This window comes from Meleagris gallopavo, chromosome 7 (genome assembly GCF_905368555.1).
Source record: "Meleagris gallopavo chromosome 7, MGAL_WU_HG_1.1, whole genome shotgun sequence".
Classification (NCBI taxonomy): Eukaryota; Metazoa; Chordata; class Aves; order Galliformes; family Phasianidae; genus Meleagris; species Meleagris gallopavo.
Genome location: NC_139410.1, coordinates 9499270 through 9519299, shown reverse-complemented (window position 1 = coordinate 9519299; position 20030 = coordinate 9499270). Strand labels below are relative to the sequence as shown.

The window sequence follows — 20030 nt, the reverse complement described above, 5'->3', positions numbered from 1 at the left end:
TAGTCACCTTTGTATTCTCTAATGCCATAGAGTGCTGAATTCTGACGAATGATGTGATTTCTCCCATTTTGCTACTCTTTCTGATTTCCTATCATCTGCTTGTGGGAGTTGGTGAATAGGCAGCAATAAGGCAAAAGAAAGCTTAGTTAAGAAAATAAGGATTAAAAAAAAAAAAAAAAGCAAGGTAAATGTAAAATAGATTTCTAAACCTGAAAAGAAGCGTTTGATGACAGTCATTAGGAATTAATCTAGGCAGTTTGTATCCCCAGAATCCCTATAGGATCACAGCGGTGTATCATGAGGTATCTTGGAGTTCTGATGATGGAAGATATGGCTGCTTTATGTGTGTCTGGAGCACCTCAGACAGTGCAGGTTTAGAGTTGGTACTGATAGGCATCAATCATAAATCATAATGGCCTTCTCAGGAAGACGAAGGAAGGTAGGGAAGGTAGCAACTTCCTTGCTTTAGATACAGATTAATTTGAAAATACTTCGAAACCGTCACACACCTTTACTGGAGTGTTTCTCTGGAGTGCAGATTGTGCTACCAGATACAAAGATCTAAGGTGAATTATTGCCTCTGATTGCTGCACCGGTTATGAAAATAGCTTCCAGCCAAAAAATTGTGTCCTAACTTGTGATTATCTGAAATAACTCATTTTTTTTCTCTGGTTACCTAGCACAACTCCCAGTATCTGCTATGATTCAGAGGCAAACACCTTAATATTCCTGAGAAACAGCTTTCAGAAATCATTTCTGATTCAGAGAGTGTGATTTATTAATTACGGGATTTTACATGTGCTTTTAAGTTGTGGTGCACAATGGGGCTTAAGAATCTCTTTGTTCATGAAGTTCAGAAGCTGATCCAGGCAATGTGTATGATGCTCCTGCTTCTTGTAATATTTGTCTACATATGCCAGTCTTCTCAAACTAGTATTGCTGTCTGCACACATTTAAAAAATGAGTTTCTCTAGCTCTTTCCACTGAACGTTTTATTCTGAGGTGTCACTTCAATGGATAGTTGAGTATTTCTTTCAAACAAATCTCATCACGCAAATATAGAGACCCTTTTTGTCTGCAGTCAACCAACAGTGTAGTAGTTGTTTAATATTCTTCTTTTATCCATTATTCTGGCAAGCGACCCTGAAACCACCTTCTTGCACAGCTGCCTTTTGTCAGGGTACACATTAGCACTGAACTGTGCACGAGGCAAATGGATCGTGCCCTTTATCTCCCTTCTAATGTCTACTGAGGGGCACCTGCAGATTTAGAGGTGGGGAGGCATTCTGTTTCCTCCTCAGCCATTGTCCTTCCCTGACTTGTCTTCACAGCAACGGAAGCAGAATTTTAACAGATATCCTATATTTGTTAATCTAATAAATGCATACGCATTAGTTCACATGTACATAATACGTAATCCCCTGCTACAAACCCGGCTTCTGTCTCCAGTAAACAAGGCTATATCCAGTTTCTTTCTGTGTTTGCTCCTATCTGTCTGGATGATGGAAATGTATTTTTAAGGGTAGAGGAGTGCCAGAAGAGCTGAGATGAGAGACTAAATCTGTGCCTGTTACTAGGAAACCAGTTGGGCAATGCTCTTCATGTTGCACCCAAGGCATGGATGTAACCTCTACTTGTTTACTTGCAGGCGCTCGTGTTAATGCCAAAGACAATATGTGGCTGACTCCTCTCCATCGAGCAGTTGCTTCAAGGAGCGAAGTGAGTAGATTTGATTACTCTGCTTTTGAACATAAACTCTGTGCTGGGGGAAAAAGCAAACCATTGAAAGCTGCAGCAGGCAGCACTGTGACAAACAGGTGAGCGTTTGCTGTGTGCAGGGCCTGTAGCATTGTAGCCAACGCCTGCTTTTACCAGCTAATTACAGCTGCTGTTGAGCCTTGGTGTGGCTGATTTTTCCCTTTGCGTAACTGGAGCGGGTTGCACTGAGCCGCTGGCAGCTGGAGGAAGAGACCCTGGCTGAAGTGAGGTAGTGTCACCAGCGTGCAGGGCCAAATGAGGAGGAATCAACCCGTACAGATGTGTGCACTCTGCGTGTATGCCAGGAGGGAGTGGATGTGTGTGAGATCCAAACTGCACTGCTTGTTTTGGTTAATTGCATTTCAAGGCATCCTTCAGCTTTTCTGTTAATCCACTTTGATTCATGCACAAAGGAAGGTTAGCCTGTATTTCTTCTGCTAGACAGCTAGAAATCTTCTAGCATTACGTTGTGCTTTTTCCACTACTGTCTCAAAAAGGAACAGCAGTAAGTACCAGGGATGACTGTGCCGTTATTTTGGCTTTCTGTTTTGGACTCCTTGTGCTCTTCTATCTCCCTAATACTCAGCTAAGAGTAAGCCCAATTCAGGCTGAGTTGGCTTCTGGGTGCAAGGGGAGAGGTTATTGGACAGACAGAGTGTGGCTGCCTTCCAGGGACTGGTGGAACTTGAGTCACCTTTGTAACAGTCCCAGCGCCTGCCAGGCCCGCAGGCAGGAATCCTGGGCCTGCTCCTGAACTCGGGCATTGTTTGGCTACTGGCTGAGCTTCCAGCTGCTGGCAGCTGCCAGAACCCTCTGAAAGGAATATCTGATAGGGTATGAGTGCTGTAATGAGGCAAAATACAAAAAGCTGTGTTGAGAAATGAAGGTCAGACTTTAACCTTAAAAATAAGCCGCACTCTTTCTGGTGCAGGAATTGCAGCATACTTAGTTTCTCTTTTGGATGCTTCTGAGTACAGGATTTTTATTTTCAGTCACAGTCCTAACTGAAAATGCATGTCTTCTTGTGGGTTTGTGCCTGCTTTTTAACTCTTCAGTTGCTGAAAGCTGGTTTCACAATGAGAAACTCTTCCCTTGTGCCTGTAGTTCTGGTACCCAAAGGAAGTACCCAGAGAGGCATCAGGGGAAGGCGCATGGTGTGGGAGAGTGGAGACATCTCACTGATAACTTGGCCTAGCTGGAAATGCTGGACACAGAGGCTTTATATAAACGTTGCAAATAAAGAAGTCAATCTAAATATTATTAGCTTAGACTTTTCAGTCTTTACCATTTACTTTTTGAAATTCTCCCTTAACTTTTTCCTTCCTTCACTGAAAGTCAAATGACATGAATATTCCTGCTGACTTCATATCCCAGGGGCATAGGTCCCCAGTGTATTGCATTTAAATGGCTTTTAAAACAACAGAGCTGTAATTAAAAAGAAAAAAAAGGAGAAAAGAAAATTCTGTTGAGACATCAACAGTGTATCATTCTTGCTGCCTGGAGAGATGCTGTCTACTAACTGAACCAATCTGTTAGCCATCCCACAAACTGACATCTATAGAAAATGAAATTGCTGAAATTAGTGGAGACCAGAGAACAAAAACTGCTCCTAATAGATGTATTCTTGATGCATACTGCAGGTGCTCTCCTGGGCCTTTCTAGATACAAAGGGGCTATTTAAACATCCACACAATGAATTTGTTATTCATTAATAAATCTTTGGCTGGACTTAGCAGAAAACTTTTCAGTTTATGGAAAAAGAACTGGGAGAACATGTAGTGCTAGGTCTCTTGCGCTTCCCAGCTGTGAGTTGTAACTAGCAGGCAAGGCTACTTGAATGCTACTGTTCCCCAGTGACAGTATTTTGTTTCTGAGGAAAAATAGAAGAAGGAACAATGTAATACAGACAGAGCCATCTTTTAATTTGACTTGCTTAATGGCAGATGCATGAGGAGGAGCAGAAAAGAGCCGGTGGTAAACTCTAATAAGGTGGTCTCTTGAGAGAGAATAGTACATTTTGTCACTGGGAAATATTCGCTCTTAACCCCTTGTGGAGGGAAGAAACGCTAATGGCAACTGGGGACACCAGTGCAAACTCTTGCATGTGATTCTCATGTTGTTGTTTTTTTGTTTTTTTTTTTTTTCCTTTTCCTATTTATAAATAAAAGAGCAGCTTACTATGATTTCATAGTCCCAACTGGTATGTAAATATCCGTTTGAAGTAAGTGATGTAAGTGCGAGCTCAGATCTAACCATTCATTTTGTCAATTGGAGCACAGTTCTGGTGACAGGGGTCTCAAAGGTTAATTGGCCAAACAGATTGGGCTGTCTGCATGGACAATTTTGTATGTCCTAAAATCAAATTGGAAAACTGTGGTCATGGACATTGCTTTAAACGACAGCAGAGATGATGTGTGCTCTGGCATTTGAGTCAACAGTACCATGTCAGTAACCATGGCTGTTGCTTAGATGAATGTTGCTCCCTTTGTGTCCTCCTGGGCATGCTTGGGATGCATAACTAAAATGCACAGGTAACACCATTGGGCTGTCAACTGTGTGTTTATTGGAACTGCTTGTTTATAGCTGTAACTCTTGCTGTTATAGGAAGCGGTGCAAGTACTGATCAAGCACTCAGCTGATGTCAATGCTCGGGACAAAAACTGGCAGACCCCGTTGCACGTGGCAGCCGCAAACAAGGCAGTAAAGTGTGCAGAAGTTATCATTCCCATGCTGAGCAGCGTCAATGTCTCTGACCGAGGCGGGAGGACAGCATTGCATCATGCAGCTCTGAATGGCCACATTGAGGTGAATTGTTTAATAGCATAATTGATCTTTCATTATTTATTCTTGTTTTTCCTTCTTTCAAACAGTTGGCTTGCTGTGTCTGGGTCTAGACTAAGCCCCATATCGCTGACCCCCATGGTTGCTATCAATCATCTGCTTTCCAACCTGTATGCCAGGTTTCCTGCCTGCAGAAGTGAGAGTGGCAAGAAACTGCCTGTGCAGATCTGGCATGCTTGTGTAATGTACATGCAGTCTTGGGGGGCTGACTGTGTACCTGGCTCTGGCAATTCAAGTGTGTCCTAGGCTATTTTGTGCTCAACTGCCTGAGAAAGTAAGAGAGGTTGAATGGAAAGACGGGAAAACTGGTGGATTCATTTCATACCAAAGTAATATTCAGATGTGTGAGATCCAGTCTGCTTTTCCAATTTGTCTTCTAGAAAATGTGCTTCTGGTTTTGAGATCATATATGCTGCTTCTGCTTACCTAATAGGAGTAAGCTCTTCTATTCTAATTACTGGTTCTATGCGAAATACTATAGTTTGGTAAACAAAGCCCCTGTGCAGGGAATTTTGTTAGACGTTAGGCATGGTTGGAAGGATTCTTGTTGCTCGTTTCATATTTGAAGATCTAGATAAGAAATAGAAAGTCTTCAACTAGAACAGCAGAATTCTGTCAACAGAAGTTGATCAATTATACTGTAATTAAAAGGGCAGGAAAAGGTAATTCCTGTAAAACAGTGATGGTATTTGGCCTTTAAACTACTGCTCCGTTGGAAAAAAATAGTGAGGCTTGTGAGGTCTGTATCTGACTATGATGATATAAAACTTCTGAGCTTTCAGATAGAGTGTATTAGCAATGAGAATGGAATTATGTTGTTGCTAGCTGATCTCTGTACTGTGGCAAAGCAGCTTACGAGTGGAAGGCAATTATGCACCTATGTAATTTGTGGTGTTAGAAAGTTTTGTTGGGGAAGGAAGTTGTTGAATGTGTTTTTTCTTTTGTTTTTGTTTTGCCTGATTTTGCTTATTTCTAATATTTGCTTATTTCTAATATTGCAATAGAGAGAAAGCATAATAGAGAAAGCAGCTTTTCAGCTTTTAGCCATACTGCAATCACATACAGAACAGCCTGATTTTATGATCACAATTTTATCACTAAAGTGTCTTTTTATGAAGTATTGAGTGTCTGATCTACACTTGCACTGATCTTACTTGCTGTTGTTGCTTCTAGATGGTGAACTTACTCTTAGCCAAGGGTGCAAACATCAATGCTTTTGACAAAAAGGACAGAAGAGCTCTTCACTGGGCTGCATACATGGGTAAGGCCCAACTTCTTGTTTGAATTTCCTGTTGACAAACTAACAGCATGTTTTATGGCAGACTAGATGTGGACCTGTCCATGAAAAATAGGAGTAGTATTTATGCTGTGCAGGGAAAGGGTTGTCTGATCTAAATGCAGTGTCCTTTTACACTTTTGCAACTGGTGAGAACATTGCTGTGATTTTAATGCAGTTAATGTGGGCTTTTTTATTTTGGTCTTTCTATCCCGATCCTAATTCCAAGTATACTCCCAACTGAAATATATTCAAACTTGAAAAAATACAGGTTGTATTTGTATCTGTTTTTGCAAAAAAAATTAAAAATAATAATAATTTAAAAAATTATAAAATACAGATAAATATGATAATTATTTTTGCTTCTTATTTACATTCATAAATAGACAAGTTGTGGTATTATTAGAAAGTTCTTCTCTTATGTTAGAAGCAAATTGTCATCTTTTATTTCAGAGCAGAAAAGAACAACTGATTCATGTAACATAAATGTTACTAAGTGCTGCTTAAATAAATCAGACTTATTATTCTTTTCAGGTTATAGTAAATTTTGTTATTGCAGGGGATTGTTGGGATTGTTTTTTATTTAAAAATGCCAGAACAAGAAACGGTAGCAGTCACTCTTGTTCAATAGCTTTAGTGTCAGAAAAGCAGTGTATTCAGGTTGTAATTAATGAGACATTGTGTGCCCTCTGTCAGGTTTTTCACCTGACCTATCAAATTCTCAATCTTAACCCTGGCATCTTTGGAAATGAGATAATAGGAGATTTCAAAATGTGAGAAAAGCATATTGAGGTGTCTTGATGTGCACAGACAGATGGAAGGTTGCTTGTCAGCAGACATGATCTGGCTTTTGAGCTAGTGAACTTTGAAGACCACTCTGAAGTGGTGAAAGGCTTTTCTGTTGTGCTATGTAATTCCACGTATATTTGGGTAATTGAGATGTTGTCAGTAAAGACCAAAGCTGTCTCTGTCATGAAAGTGCTGAGCAGCCCAGGTGGCACACATCTTCCAATGATGTTTACTCTCTTTCAGTCTGCTTAACCTAACAAAATTCTAAGAACAATAGCTATGCTTCAGCAAGAAGCAATAATGACTGTTCCTCAGTTCCTTGAGTTAATTTTGGTGGTTAGGACACTGTCTGGGATGGCAGGACATATACTTTGAAACCTTCAAAAGGAGGAGGAAACTAAAGACAGGTGGGTTATATATAAGTTGCATTTTGAGATGCTCAGCTTTTCTTATGTATTTTATGGGAGACCTTAATCCAGAGGGAGGGTATTTCACTCATGAAAACATATGTCCTATGAGTCTGGCAGTCAGCTTTAAATCTGTGTCACTTTTGATGCTGTTGCAGTTATTTTAGTTTGCAGACTAAATATGTATTTATACACCACAAGTTCAGATTCAAACACTTGTAGACCTATATTGAGGATTTTTTTCTAGGTTGGTATTGGAAAGTCACAAACGTAATCTGAAGATCAGCAGTCATAGAAAATCTTATGATGGTACTGGTAGACTTTGCATCAAATTATGCACTCAATAAGTATTTGTATCCTAAGTACTTCTGGAAAAGAGGGAACCTTTATTTTGGAGTTTGTTATAGACATTAAGTATTGTCAACAAAAAAAATGAGCATTAGCAATTGGATCTACAGATAACATCATCAGGATGCTGTTTTGGAAATCTTATTGTCTTGCTCCTATGCTCACTGATCTTCCTTTAAAAGGGAGAATAAAACATGGGCTGTTATTTTTAATGAGGAATAATGTGGGAAAGAGACGTGCTTTTGTTCTTTTAATGACTGGAAAACTAGCTCAGTAAAAAAGAAATTTGACCCACCTGATGAAGAGGAATGTGTATTGCATGGATTTCTTGGCAAGGCCTAGAGCTAGGATTAAGAGCTTTTATGAAAATTCTTTTCCTTTTCCCCTTGTAAAACTCTGGGAGACATGTGAAATGCTAGTGAGAGGGCCAGTGTGTTAGTACGAAAGTAGTAATTTGTGAAAAGCGATACTGGTATATCTGTTGACTGCTTTCTCTCATCTTTTGAAGGTCACCTGGAAGTTGTTGCCTTACTGATTAATCATGGTGCAGAGGTGACTTGTAAAGACAAGAAGGGTTACACCCCGCTTCATGCAGCTGCATCCAATGGGCAGATTAACATTGTGAAACACCTCCTTAACCTGGGAGTAGAGGTATGTGTTTCTCTGTATTCAAAGATTATTTTTCTCTTATGGATGCTGCTACATCAGTGAAGCTTCTAAAGAAAATAGTTCCTGTTTTCTGGACTGTGAAAAACATCTTATACTTTGTGTAGATTAAGAGCCAGGAAACATTCTGGAATGAAAGTGTCTGATACGGACACTAAATTCCAGGTAACCTACCTGAGGGATTAGGGAAATATATGCTGTTTTTGTAGAGAAAGGTGGAATAATGAAGTCTCCCTTGGCTTGGCATTCCCTTTGGTATGGTGAGAGAAGATTCAGAGTACATACGTGGAGTACTTTACTAAGCTGCATTTCAGCCTGTTTAAATTTCAGGTTGTGTATTTCCTGCGTTAGCTAGTGGAGTGAATGGGAAGAATTATTTTCACTTGGGAAAAGATGTTTATTTCAGGGTACAGACTTCTTCTAGACTAATACTGTCAACTCAGTGGTCCAAAGCAGCAGTGAAATGACCAGAAGAGTGTGTGCTGGTTGTCGATCAAAGATATTGAATAAATTCATTGTATTTGCTAGTTGTATAGCCAGCTGATGTGACTGCCAAAAAAATGTCAGAAGGCTGTGTCGAATGTGAATAGGTGTTTTCCATTATTAGCAGTACCATGCTAATAATGACATTGAAGTTTCACATTCTCCACAGAGATAGGATCTTCGATATCTTTTTTGTAGAAGTGTATTCACAACATGCCTGAATGTTCTGTGCAACCTGTCTTGCCCTGCTTTACAGAACAGCAGTTGAATTCTAAGCCAATGATCAAGAAGTAATGTAATCTTAATTGCATCTTCATAATACTGAACTGCTGAAAGTGGTTTCTTTACTGAAGTGTAACTGGCTGCGCAATTTCTCCATTCATTCCCTAAGACACTTTCCCATCCTAAAAGGAATCTGTGGAAAGAGATCTGAAGCCTGATTCTACTCACAAAAACTCAATAGAATGTATTATTATTATTATTATTATTATTATTATTATTATTATTATTATTTTAAAGACTGAGCTTTTTATTTATCTTTCCCATTTTTATATTAAAGAGCTTCCAACTTATTAGGATTTTTATCATCATCATCACATAGTCCTGCTATCAGCTTTAAGCTTCAGTGTTTTTAGAAATTGCCAGTAGAATAAGAAGTTAATGATAATGAAGGTAAAGCATTCCAACTTAAGCTCTCTGGGAGTATTTTTTTTTTTCTCGTCAGTGAGATTTGCTGGTGAGAAATATGCCTTATGACAGTTCAAGCCTCTAGCTATTTCCATTTGCAGTACGTGATGCAATATGTAAAATGATAAGCTGATGTGTCTCCTTGTCTCGTTTTAGATTGACGAAATGAACATCTATGGAAATACTGCGCTTCATATTGCCTGTTACAATGGTCAGGATTCTGTTGTTAATGAGCTGATTGACTATGGTGCTAATGTAAATCAGCCCAATAATAATGGATTCACTCCCTTGCATTTTGCTGCTGCCTCCACTCATGGAGCACTGTGTCTTGAACTACTAGTGAATAATGGGGCAGATGTTAACATTCAGGTAAAACTTGCATTTTACCTCTTCAGTTTTAATTTATCCTATTTTGCATACCTTGAGAGTCTGGAAACTGCAGCAGTGAGTACAGCAAGTCTTTAAGTTCTTAATAGAATGAGAGTGATGCTGAGAATGCCAATCATTAAACCATTTGGATGAGATTAACTTCAAGCAGAGGAGTATTCAGTGCCCTTATAAATATAATAGCAGCCTTAAACTCTAGGCAAGCCACTCTACTGAAAGCGCAGCTAAAGTTTAGTCTCAGGAGCTCCATCAAAATGTTGACTTGGGCAATGGTAGTAAGTCAAGGAAATGTTTCTTTCTCGTGTTTTCCTTCCTCCTGCAATATGGATTTAATTAAATCTGATTCTAACCAAGTTCCTTTAGATTTCCAGGGTAAATAAAACCTCAAGGTTATTTGTTTACATATTTTAAAGCCTGATTTTACAAAGCCTGATTCTGTTTTGGTTATCTGAATGCTTCTTGAGAGGTAAATGATACGTATATCTTGATGAACCTGAAAGGGACTTGCTAGAAGACTTGAGATCTCTAACTTCAAATAAGACTTTGGATACTTTACTTTAAATTGTGCGTGTTCCAGTTTGTCATCTGTAAAAGTGGTCTCCTAGTATCTAGTAATTGTGGCTGGTCCCTTGGGATCAGTGGACAGTCAGTGTACTATTTAAACTCAAAATTACTGAGGTGAAATTAGATATTGTGCTTGCCAGTGAGTGCAAAACCCAATGCCAACAAAAATGAAATGATGTGAGTACTGAGGCAACTGTCGCTTTCTATTTTCTCAGCTCCTCAGCTTTCCCAAACTCAGTTTCTTTCTCTAGATCCAAAACATTGATCTCAGATCATTGTAGCTTTCCTTGTATACTCATTTCTTATTTTCTGTTTGTCTTTTGTAGACATCTTGTTTTTGATTAAGTTGACAAAACTTCTCTTTTAGAATGTATCTATAAAATTGCAGATTGAAACATCAGTTATATTCCTTGCATTTCTGTGACTGCTCCTCCTTAGCTTTGTGGTTCATTTTTTAAAAATTCTTCTTGCTGCGAAGAGTAAGGAAGAAAAATTGACTAAATGGGAGATAGCATGATCACATTTAAGAGTGATATGTTATACATTTGGAAGTTTCTACCAAACATTGCATATGGCCAGGCTCTGAGGACAGGCTGTAGCTCGGATCATTTCCTGATCACTGCTGAGGAGCAGCATGGGTATGTTTGTACCTTTTGCATTTATTATGACATATAGATTCAGGCCTGTAGTCTTTAGAAGCCATTGGAGCTTTTATGTGAAGAATAGCTGTAGGATGTTGAACTGAGAGACTTCAAGTTGTTACCTCTTCTTTTCATGCTAGATGATTGTTTTTACGTTTTGTTTGTTAGAGTAAGGATGGGAAGAGCCCACTGCACATGACAGCTGTCCATGGGAGGTTCACGCGGTCACAGACCCTCATTCAGAATGGTGAGTTTCAATGTCTGTTCAATAACTCTCCCGAAGAATAGGCATTTCTTGGGTAGGAAATTTTGGTTTTCTGACCCAGAATGCCAAAGAATTTCTTTGAAAGGTGTTCAGCTCTGCATCAAATTCTGAGTATGAGCTGTGTTTATAGGTCTCCTTTCACAGTGTCACCACTAGTGGCAACTCCTTGTTCTAAACAAAATCCAATCTTCCAAGCTGACGATGAAGCAACTAATCTTTTGTGGTTCTTAACCTGATAATAAGAGTTAAGAGCTCTATTTAGGATAGCTCATATGATGAGAGGAAGGCACAGCTAACTTTCTCAAATGATTAAGAGAAAAAAGTTCTAGTTATCCTCCCTTGAGAGCTGTGATGCTTTTAGAGCCCACACTGTTTTCTCTATGACACCACTCAACAGCTGTACTTCTCTTACTTCCCTTTCCTGCACATCTTATCACTGTCTTCACTAAGTGCTGAATAAATACACTGCAGGGTGGACCAGCACCACTTTGTTTATTTTGGCATAGCCAGGAGTAGATTCCAGAGCTTGTAATTACCTGTCACACTCATTAAATATCTCTTTTGACCAAGAATACTAGAGCATATAGGAAATATTATTGTTGGAGATCTGACAGAGGCCTGCCTTCTGACTAACAGAGACTGTTAATACCGATTGTTTACTTGTATTTGTTTTGGTCACTATACTGGACAGGACAGTCTGTTTTCTTTTGTTTGTTTCTGCTTTTCTGTTTTTTTGTTTAACTACAATCCCAAACTTGGAGTCTCATCTAACTGCAATATCCCTATTCCAGCATTTTTCTAGTCTTTATTTACCATCAGAAAATTCCTCATAGCATTTTACAAAACTTTTCTTGCTGTAGTTATGGCCTGTTATCTCATTGGCATAGTGGAAATGCAGCAAATATTACCATATCCTCATTGTAGCAAGACTTTTACTTACTTTCATAAAGTATTCTCACAGAAAACTAATGAAGTATGGTCTAAATGAAAATAATACTGTGTACGTGCATAACAGCTAGAAAAACTACACTCAGACATTAGTAATAATAAATGGATCACTGTTGACATAGAAGGTATAATGAGATTTTTCAGCTTCCCTCCTGAGTCTGTTATACTATCCAGTATTTTCGTTAACAGCTTGGATCATGGAATATAAAGTGTGCCTTTAATATTCAGAGAAAACATGAAGTTAGGAGAGACTGCTTTTTTGGCAGAAACTGGAGTTGAGAATGAGCCCTTAAAATTGGAGAAAAGTTGTGATGCAGTAATGAAAAGGAGAGCTACAACACAGAAATAATATTAAATAAATACAGAATGGCAAAAGCTGAATGGATGACATTTCCTCAAGAAAGGATTTGGTGTTTGCAGAGGATCGGGAACTGAATGCACGTCAACAATGCCGTGGTGTTGACAAGAAAAGAAGTAGAGGAAAAAAGCATACAGCGTCCAGGAGTGTATAGATAGGAGCATAGCCAACAGGCATGAAGTGATCCTTTTGCTCAGCTCAGCATTGGTAGACATCAGCTGTAGTACTGTTTCTGGCTTTTGACATTTTCCTTTCAGAAGGATGTGGGCCAGCTGGAGAGAACTGGGGGAACGACAAGGGTGGTTGAATTACAGCAAACCTAATTTACAAGGAGAGACTGAAAGAGCAGAAGTTGCTCAATCCAAAAAGGAAAGCATGGACTTGATAGCAATCTTTGCATGCATCAAAAGCTCTAGCAGAGAAGAAAGAAAGAATAAGTTTTTCCTGTTTGAGGATAAAACATGAGATGACAGGCATAAACTGAAACAGGAAAAGGTCTACTTAAGCACGGTGTAATGGTTTCTAATGATTAAATGTTAGTTGTATGTCATCATGCTCACTGCCTGCTCCCTACCATGCTTCCCCACTGAAGCTGGACAAGGAGGTGAGAGCACTGCTGTTGAACCATGGTCAGCTCATTGTGTACCAATCTCATTCTTTGAAATTCAATGGCTTGATTTTGCTGCATTCACTGGAGAGAAATAGCATTTGTAGTCACAGGTTCAGACTTAATCTTTTGGTATTAAACTGTCTGAAAATATTTTTTGCAGGAGGAGAAATCGACTGTGTTGATAAGGATGGTAACACCCCGTTGCACGTGGCTGCAAGATATGGACACGAGCTATTGATTAACACACTCATAACCAGCGGAGCCGATACTGCCAAGTAGGTGGCTACAGTGGAGATTCCAATGATCTAATGCTATGTCTGATGCCAGGAAACATAGGTATTCTGAGGTTAAGATGGATAAATACATTTGTTCTACATTTGACTAAAATATTAAATGATTGGGCAGGTGGAAGGGAAGAAACCATGCTAAGCTCTTACTTTGCACAGTTATATGGTTGCAAGTAGTACTAGTACTGCTTATTTTTCTGAAGGGTTATCAATACAGGATGTATATCAAAGTGCATTTTGATCACAGTTGTTCCATAAAGTCCCTAGCAAAAAGTTTGTCTAGGGAACATAATTGGAAAAATTTCAAATACTTTCCAAGGGAATTATGTCCATGTTCCATAGTATTTAAATTGGTGTTATGTTACATGCAGTGACAATTGTGTTATCTTGTATCTTTTGATGTGACAAAGGATAATCAATAGAATTGCAGTACTACAAAGCAGATGTTATTAAGCCTGAGCTCAGTGTAAATTTAGATCCTGTGTTGATTTTCATATCCACATGACTGAAATAATAGGACAGGTTTTTTTTTTTTTTTTTTTTTTTTTTCTGATTTGTGATTTCAGGGCTTTTTTTAAATGAATAATGGGACAAGAAGTTGATAACCGGACAAAGATTGCTAAATATTGTTAGTCTAATGGCCTGTCAAAAGAAAACAGCAAACCTGGAATAAACAAAGGAGTGTAAGAAGAGAGTAATGCTATGCCATGAAATACCTACACTGGATGTTTGCAGTGGCATCTGATTACATAAATATAAATTTTCAGCTATCAGCTGCATATTTCCACAATAAAATTTAAGTTTTCGATCTCTAATGCACTGCAGAAGTCAGTGACCTCTCTTGACTTACCTAGGAAAACCTCTTTGCAGATTTAAATTAGCTTGTTTTAGTTTTGAAAGTTCTTGCAGCTCTCTCTGATTGATGTTTGAGGATGTTTAAGAAAGAGATATGTTTGCCCATATTTCTGCATAAAGTATGGCTGTCTCTATTCAAACTCAGAAGGTGAGTCAGATCTTCAATGGGCACAGATAATAAAATTCTGTAGCTTCCAGTTAATGTCATATTATTGTAGCCAACACAAAGATCTTGATGTCTAAATCATTGTATACTTTTCTAGCTTTTCTTCCAGTACAGTAAACTTCAATGTGCCTCTTTTCTTGAGGTTTGATGTAAAATGAGCTGCAGTAGCATGCTCTTGGACTTCAGGTTATCCAACTCAAAATTTATTTATTTCACTCAAGTGACTGGAACATTGATAAAATAAATCGCTTCTTCCAGCAACAAAAATGAGTGAAATAAGAATTTGTCTCAGAAATCCCTGGCAGGTCCAAGTGAGCTCAGCCAGGAGCACTGAAACACTGGGAGTGAGCTTTTGTATGCACTGCATGTAAATAGCTCTGGCTGAGCTCCCCAAACTGGTTTTGAAGAAGAAAACTTCACAGCATTGCTAGCAACAACTGCAGACAGCTCAGTCAGTCTTTGAGGTAGTTGTGTTTTAAGGAGGAGATATGTAAGAGGTGGGAGGAACCACTGTGAACAGTGCTGTTGAAGCGTGGCTGGTTAGCAGATGTGCAGATGGTGTATTTCGATGGAAACCAGCCAAAACACGTGCTGGGTGGAAATCTTGACCTAAAAGATGAAAAATATTACTTGAGATAACTAGGTGGAGGAGGAGATGGAGGGAAATGGGTGTAGGAAGAAATGTGGTAAGATAGAGTGTCCAATGTTGGCTTAAATAAATGACTGCACAGCTAAAAAATAATTTTTTATACAGATGCATCAGCTCAGTGGAGCTTGTGCTGTTTCCTTTAAAAGAACAGACTGACAGATCATCTTTAAAGAGATTTACTCTAAAATGTAGATGCTGAACAATGGAAGAATTAAAATTTGTGTAGCCCCCCATTTTGCTCCTTAATGTAGAAAAGCACCAAGGAGGACAAATTTAATGTGAAGACCGAGGAGGGATGGAACTGTGGCTTCTGAAAAGCATAATGTTTTTAAAAATAAATCAGTATTGGATAAATACATATGTGTAAAATGTTGGTGAGAACGAGACATCTTTATTAACATTCACACTTCTTTGTTTAAAGTATCATTAGTAATTATGATTTATGGTGAACCTTACAGGAAAAAAAGTTGTTTGTCTTTTGTCCGTATCCAAAATCTTTCGTGAGGTGATGGTGCTTTCCATCCGCCGACTGTCTTTCCAATAGGAATCCATCTGCTGTTGTTCAAGTGTTTGTCATTTTCCAAAAATGTATCTGCTGAAGCAGGCACTAGGTTATGATCTTGGTGAGATGGTTGGTTTAAGGTTCCGTGTTTGTATGCACTTATGGGACTGCCTGCAATAGCATTTCTAGAATAACTGTATACTTTGCACAAAACACAGCGCTAAGTGACAGAAGCCAAGATGTCTAAACTAAGAAATCTTCTAAGATGGTGAATGGTGGCATGTTCAGGGGCTGAGCTGGGATGATTTGTGGGTGCCAGTAACAGCTGCTGAGTGCTCAGCTTGTTGAAAAATGAATGTGACTGCCTGATGCAGATTTAGCTTAATGATAGGTGTCTACTTTCTTGTTTTGCTTTGGTTTTCTTTTGTTTGACCCAATATATCTGCTCTGAGGAGTTTATAGTGTAATTGAAAGGAGGGCCGTGTATGCAAAGGGAAGGGAGAGTGAAAGAGTGTGTGAGGACAGGAGCTGGAGCAAACAGGATTATAGATGATCAGTTGTTTGGGTGTGGGAGGAAAACCCTAAATATCACAGCCCTCTAAAGGAAAGCATGAAGAGAAGTCATCTGGTGCTCCAGCCCTGTGGTGAGGGAAGAAAAGAAAGCTTTTGAAAACTCAAGTGAGAGTTGTCTAAAGCAAGATAACAACTGTACAAATGGGTTTCAGAAATAATGCAGAGAAGCTTTTGGTATTTACTTTTACCCCTCAGAATGTCATTGCAATATACATAGCTGATGAACAGATCTATGTATCCCACACTGGGAGATTGACTCTGCCCCCTCGCTATCCCCCTTACAGAAGCTTTCATTTCACATTTTTAGAAACCTTCCTCCTGCATTCTGTTCAAAGCATAGTGCCAAGATTTTTCTGTATCAGAATTAATTTTAACTCCTGAGCAGGATAGTTAGGAAATATAGATAAAATTAGCAAGGCAGGATCAAAAATGCAGCCTCTTTGGAAGGACTTTTTCATGTGTAGTGTTTGTATGCCACCTGTATTTTTACAAGACCCCATCTCATGAGGCTGTTGTGCCTTTCAGGTGTGGGATCCACAACATGTTTCCTCTGCACCTAGCAGCACTGAATGCTCACTCAGATTGCTGTAGGAAATTGTTGTCCTCGGGTAAGTAAACCTAACAATCAGTGGAGCTCAGTAATGTATCTGTGCTGCTTACAGCCCCTTTATGCTCATTGTTGTGAACTGTTGAAATGAAAGACTTCCTGTGCTGCTGCCTGGTGTGGTGTTCGGCATGCGCAGGGTTTTCCTAATGGCATGCTGGTAATTCCTTGCATCCTGGATTGTTCATGCACAAAGCCCTTTTTTCCTGGCAGACACAGAGTTTTTATACCAGGGAGAAGGAGAAAGCTTGGGACCCTTTTCTAAATTATAGGAGTATGAGTGTCAGTTTTGTTCTTTTCATTTTGTTCAAAATGAAATGGCTCAAGAAATTACCTCCCTGTGCAAGTGCAGGCTTCAAGTTTTGGCATCTTACTGATGATGGTGTATCTTAGTTACAGTTAAAGTGTGTTTCACAGTCTGGTCAGAGTAAAGGAGTGAGGCTGGCCAGAATTCGATGTGGACAAGAGGGGAAGCTTAGTGAAGGTGCCATGTCTGAAGAACAGTCCTGGGTTCTTCATCAGAACCCAATGCAAAAACAGCAGGAGTTTGCTGACCCAACTGTTTTAAAAAGGGCAGTTATCAGAGGCCAAATCTCTTTTTTTCCAGGCAAGAGTTCATCTGTGTTAAAAATAAATAAATAGATAAAACAAAAACCCATCTAAAAACAGGGCAGATCATTTTCTGTCTTAAAAAAAAAAAAAAATTGCTTCATTGCTTAATGTACAAAATGTCCCACGACTACTTTTTTTTTTTTCATAAGTATGAGTCCTGTAGTGTGTAAAAAAGATGTGAAAAATAATAATTATATACCCCTTTACTGGTATGCTTTGACCTTGACCACCAGATCAGGAAAGAGAACAAAACTTCTGGGTGACCAGAGTTACCGCTGCCAGGCTTTATCTTGGGCCTTGTGCGTCTTTATGACTATCCCTGCATGCTCCTGGAAGCCTCTTTCCAAAAACTAAAGCCAGTCTAAAAACCACACACAATAGAATTGGTCCTGTTTCATGTTCAGGCTGACTCTGTGGTTTTTCTTATTTCTTCATGTTTTCTGTCTTCATGTCCTGCTGTAGCAGTTCTCTCAACTATCTGCCTCCGTCTGCCACATGCTTTTCAGTAGGGATGTGGTGCAGAGCTGGATGCAGAACTAAATTCTCGTTGACTTTGCAACTCTTTTTATAGAGCTGCCAAAGTGGAGCAGTCACTCGCCATTTCCGTGACAACCTTTTTCTGACTGTAGTTGCTTGTGTTCTGTTTTTTTCTAACTAACTGATTCTTCTGTCTCTGCAATGTTTCTTGTGGTTTAACTAGGACAAAAGTATAGCATAGTGTCCTTGTTTAGTAATGAGCACGTGCTGTCTGCAGGCTTTGAAATAGACACCCCTGATAGTTTTGGAAGAACATGCCTCCACGCTGCCGCTGCAGGAGGGTGAGTAGTTGTGACTAGAGAATGTACACAGACTATAGCTGATACAAGTTATTTTGTAGTTCCATTGCAGATTTGGGTCATACCAATTCAGCTGTGCCAGCCACAAATGTCAAATTTGAGTCATCTGGGATGGTATTTTGACATCGCCCTCATGCTCATGTTGCTTGCTTGTAAAACAAAGAAGGTGGTCTGATCTCAACAACAAACAGCTGACTTGTGATTGAGGCATGAGTTTCAGACACAGAGTGAAAATTCATTCTCATGTCCCTGTCAAAACTGCTTCAGTTTGGGTAGGAGTGCTGTGTACTCACCCAGATCCATGTATTGGCCATAATTGTTGGTGAGGGCTATCAGTCAGTAGGAAACTGTCAGCTCCTAAAGCAAAATGTGGAGTAAGGAGAAGGAGGTGTGACTCCTGAGATGCAGCTGACAGCACGGTTATTGCTAACCTTCTCATCTGGGCTGCATTCTTGCCTGTAAACACGAGGATGCACTTATATTTGCTGCCTGGTACTTGAGCATGCAACCTCGGAGTCCAAATGCAGCTCATCTCCCTCCCAATTCTCAGGTGCAAGTTTGAAAATGAAATTAAAAAGCCCTACCAGATTAGAGAGCCAAGATTGTTATCCTTTTAGTATAATGTATTTCTGCCCAGAGCCTGGGAATGGAGACAAATAAAAGCTGAAATGTATCAATTTATGTTGTAAATGTGGCATGCAATCAGTTAAATATTTCCAAATTATTGTCAGTGGAGCACTGTGAAGTTAACGTAGCAAATGGACAAAACGTTTGGCAAACACTGAGTTTTGACTCTTCTGTTGAGAACTTTATGGCTCAGAAAACAGCTGAAATGGAGACCTTGGTTAGAACCACCTGGGATTCTCTGTGATGATAGCAAGCAGAAATGGTCATCAGTGGTACATACTTGGCAGTCTTTCTGGAAGTTGTTTTTTTTTCCTGGTGTATTAAAAGACATATATCACAAAATTGTCATTATTACAAACAGCTAATGAAATTGATCCAAATGCTGGTTGTATTATTTTTATGGCATTATTCTTGTTGATACTTGTCTTCTGTTAATTAATGAAGGGGGTGTGACCCTTACTTCGATGGGGATTATTACAGTACACTTCAGATACTACCCCTTCGATAAGGCTGCACCCCAAGAGAATAATAAAAACCATCTGAAAGTCCAAAAGAGAGTGAAGGAGAAATTTCATAAGAAGCAAAAGAGGCTTATGAAAATAAGCTGTATTTTTCCAGTGGCTTACTACAATTGTCATCACTAACAAATGTTTCTATTTTAATATGTTGTGATGAGTGTTTTGCAGTTATTTTATGGAATAGCAATTTTGAGTAGGGATGAACTTATGCCAACATTCTGACATTTTGCATCCAGTCTTTTTTTTTTTTTCTTGGAGTTGGAGCTATGCAAAAAACATTGTTTTTTTCCTTGCACGTACCTGTTACTCCCATTACATTAATGGGAGTTGTATGGGCTTGAGGAAAAGGACATACTTTAAGGCTTGCTCATTTTGATTGTGAACAGAATGATTTATTGTCCCTGTTAATGACAAGGAAGTCTTGCAAAGTGATATGCTTCTTTATGTTGTTTTCTGGCTTGGAGTCATACATTTACTCTCTTGAACTACAAAATAGATGAGTATTCAGCTATTATATTTTTTTATTAAAACTCACGTGGCTTTAAATGAGATGAAGTTAGGATGTGGTGAATACTTTCAACAGATTAAAAAAGAGAAAAACAATGGAGCCTAACTCATCTGTTTATATAAAAGCAATGTTAATGTGACAATCATAGATAGTTTAGATAGTTAATGCTCCTTATTCAGCAAAGCACATAAAGACATGCTTAAATCTATCAATTGCCAACAAATGATTTGAGAAACCTAAAAGTGACTCTTGTGTGGAATCTCAC

General features: G+C 39.0%; 1 protein-coding gene across 1 annotated transcript in view; it reads left to right on the top strand.

Moving 5' to 3' along the window:
* ANKRD44 (ankyrin repeat domain 44) overlaps positions 1–20030 on the top strand; it is a 109307-nt gene that overhangs the window by 55058 nt on the left and 34219 nt on the right. The window contains 9 exon segments of the mRNA XM_085228593.1: positions 1649–1719; positions 4363–4563; positions 5773–5860; positions 7928–8070; positions 9412–9624; positions 11016–11094; positions 13189–13303; positions 16586–16668; positions 18031–18094. Of these exon segments, the coding sequence (XP_085084719.1) occupies positions 1649–1719; positions 4363–4563; positions 5773–5860; positions 7928–8070; positions 9412–9624; positions 11016–11094; positions 13189–13303; positions 16586–16668; positions 18031–18094 (1057 nt within the window).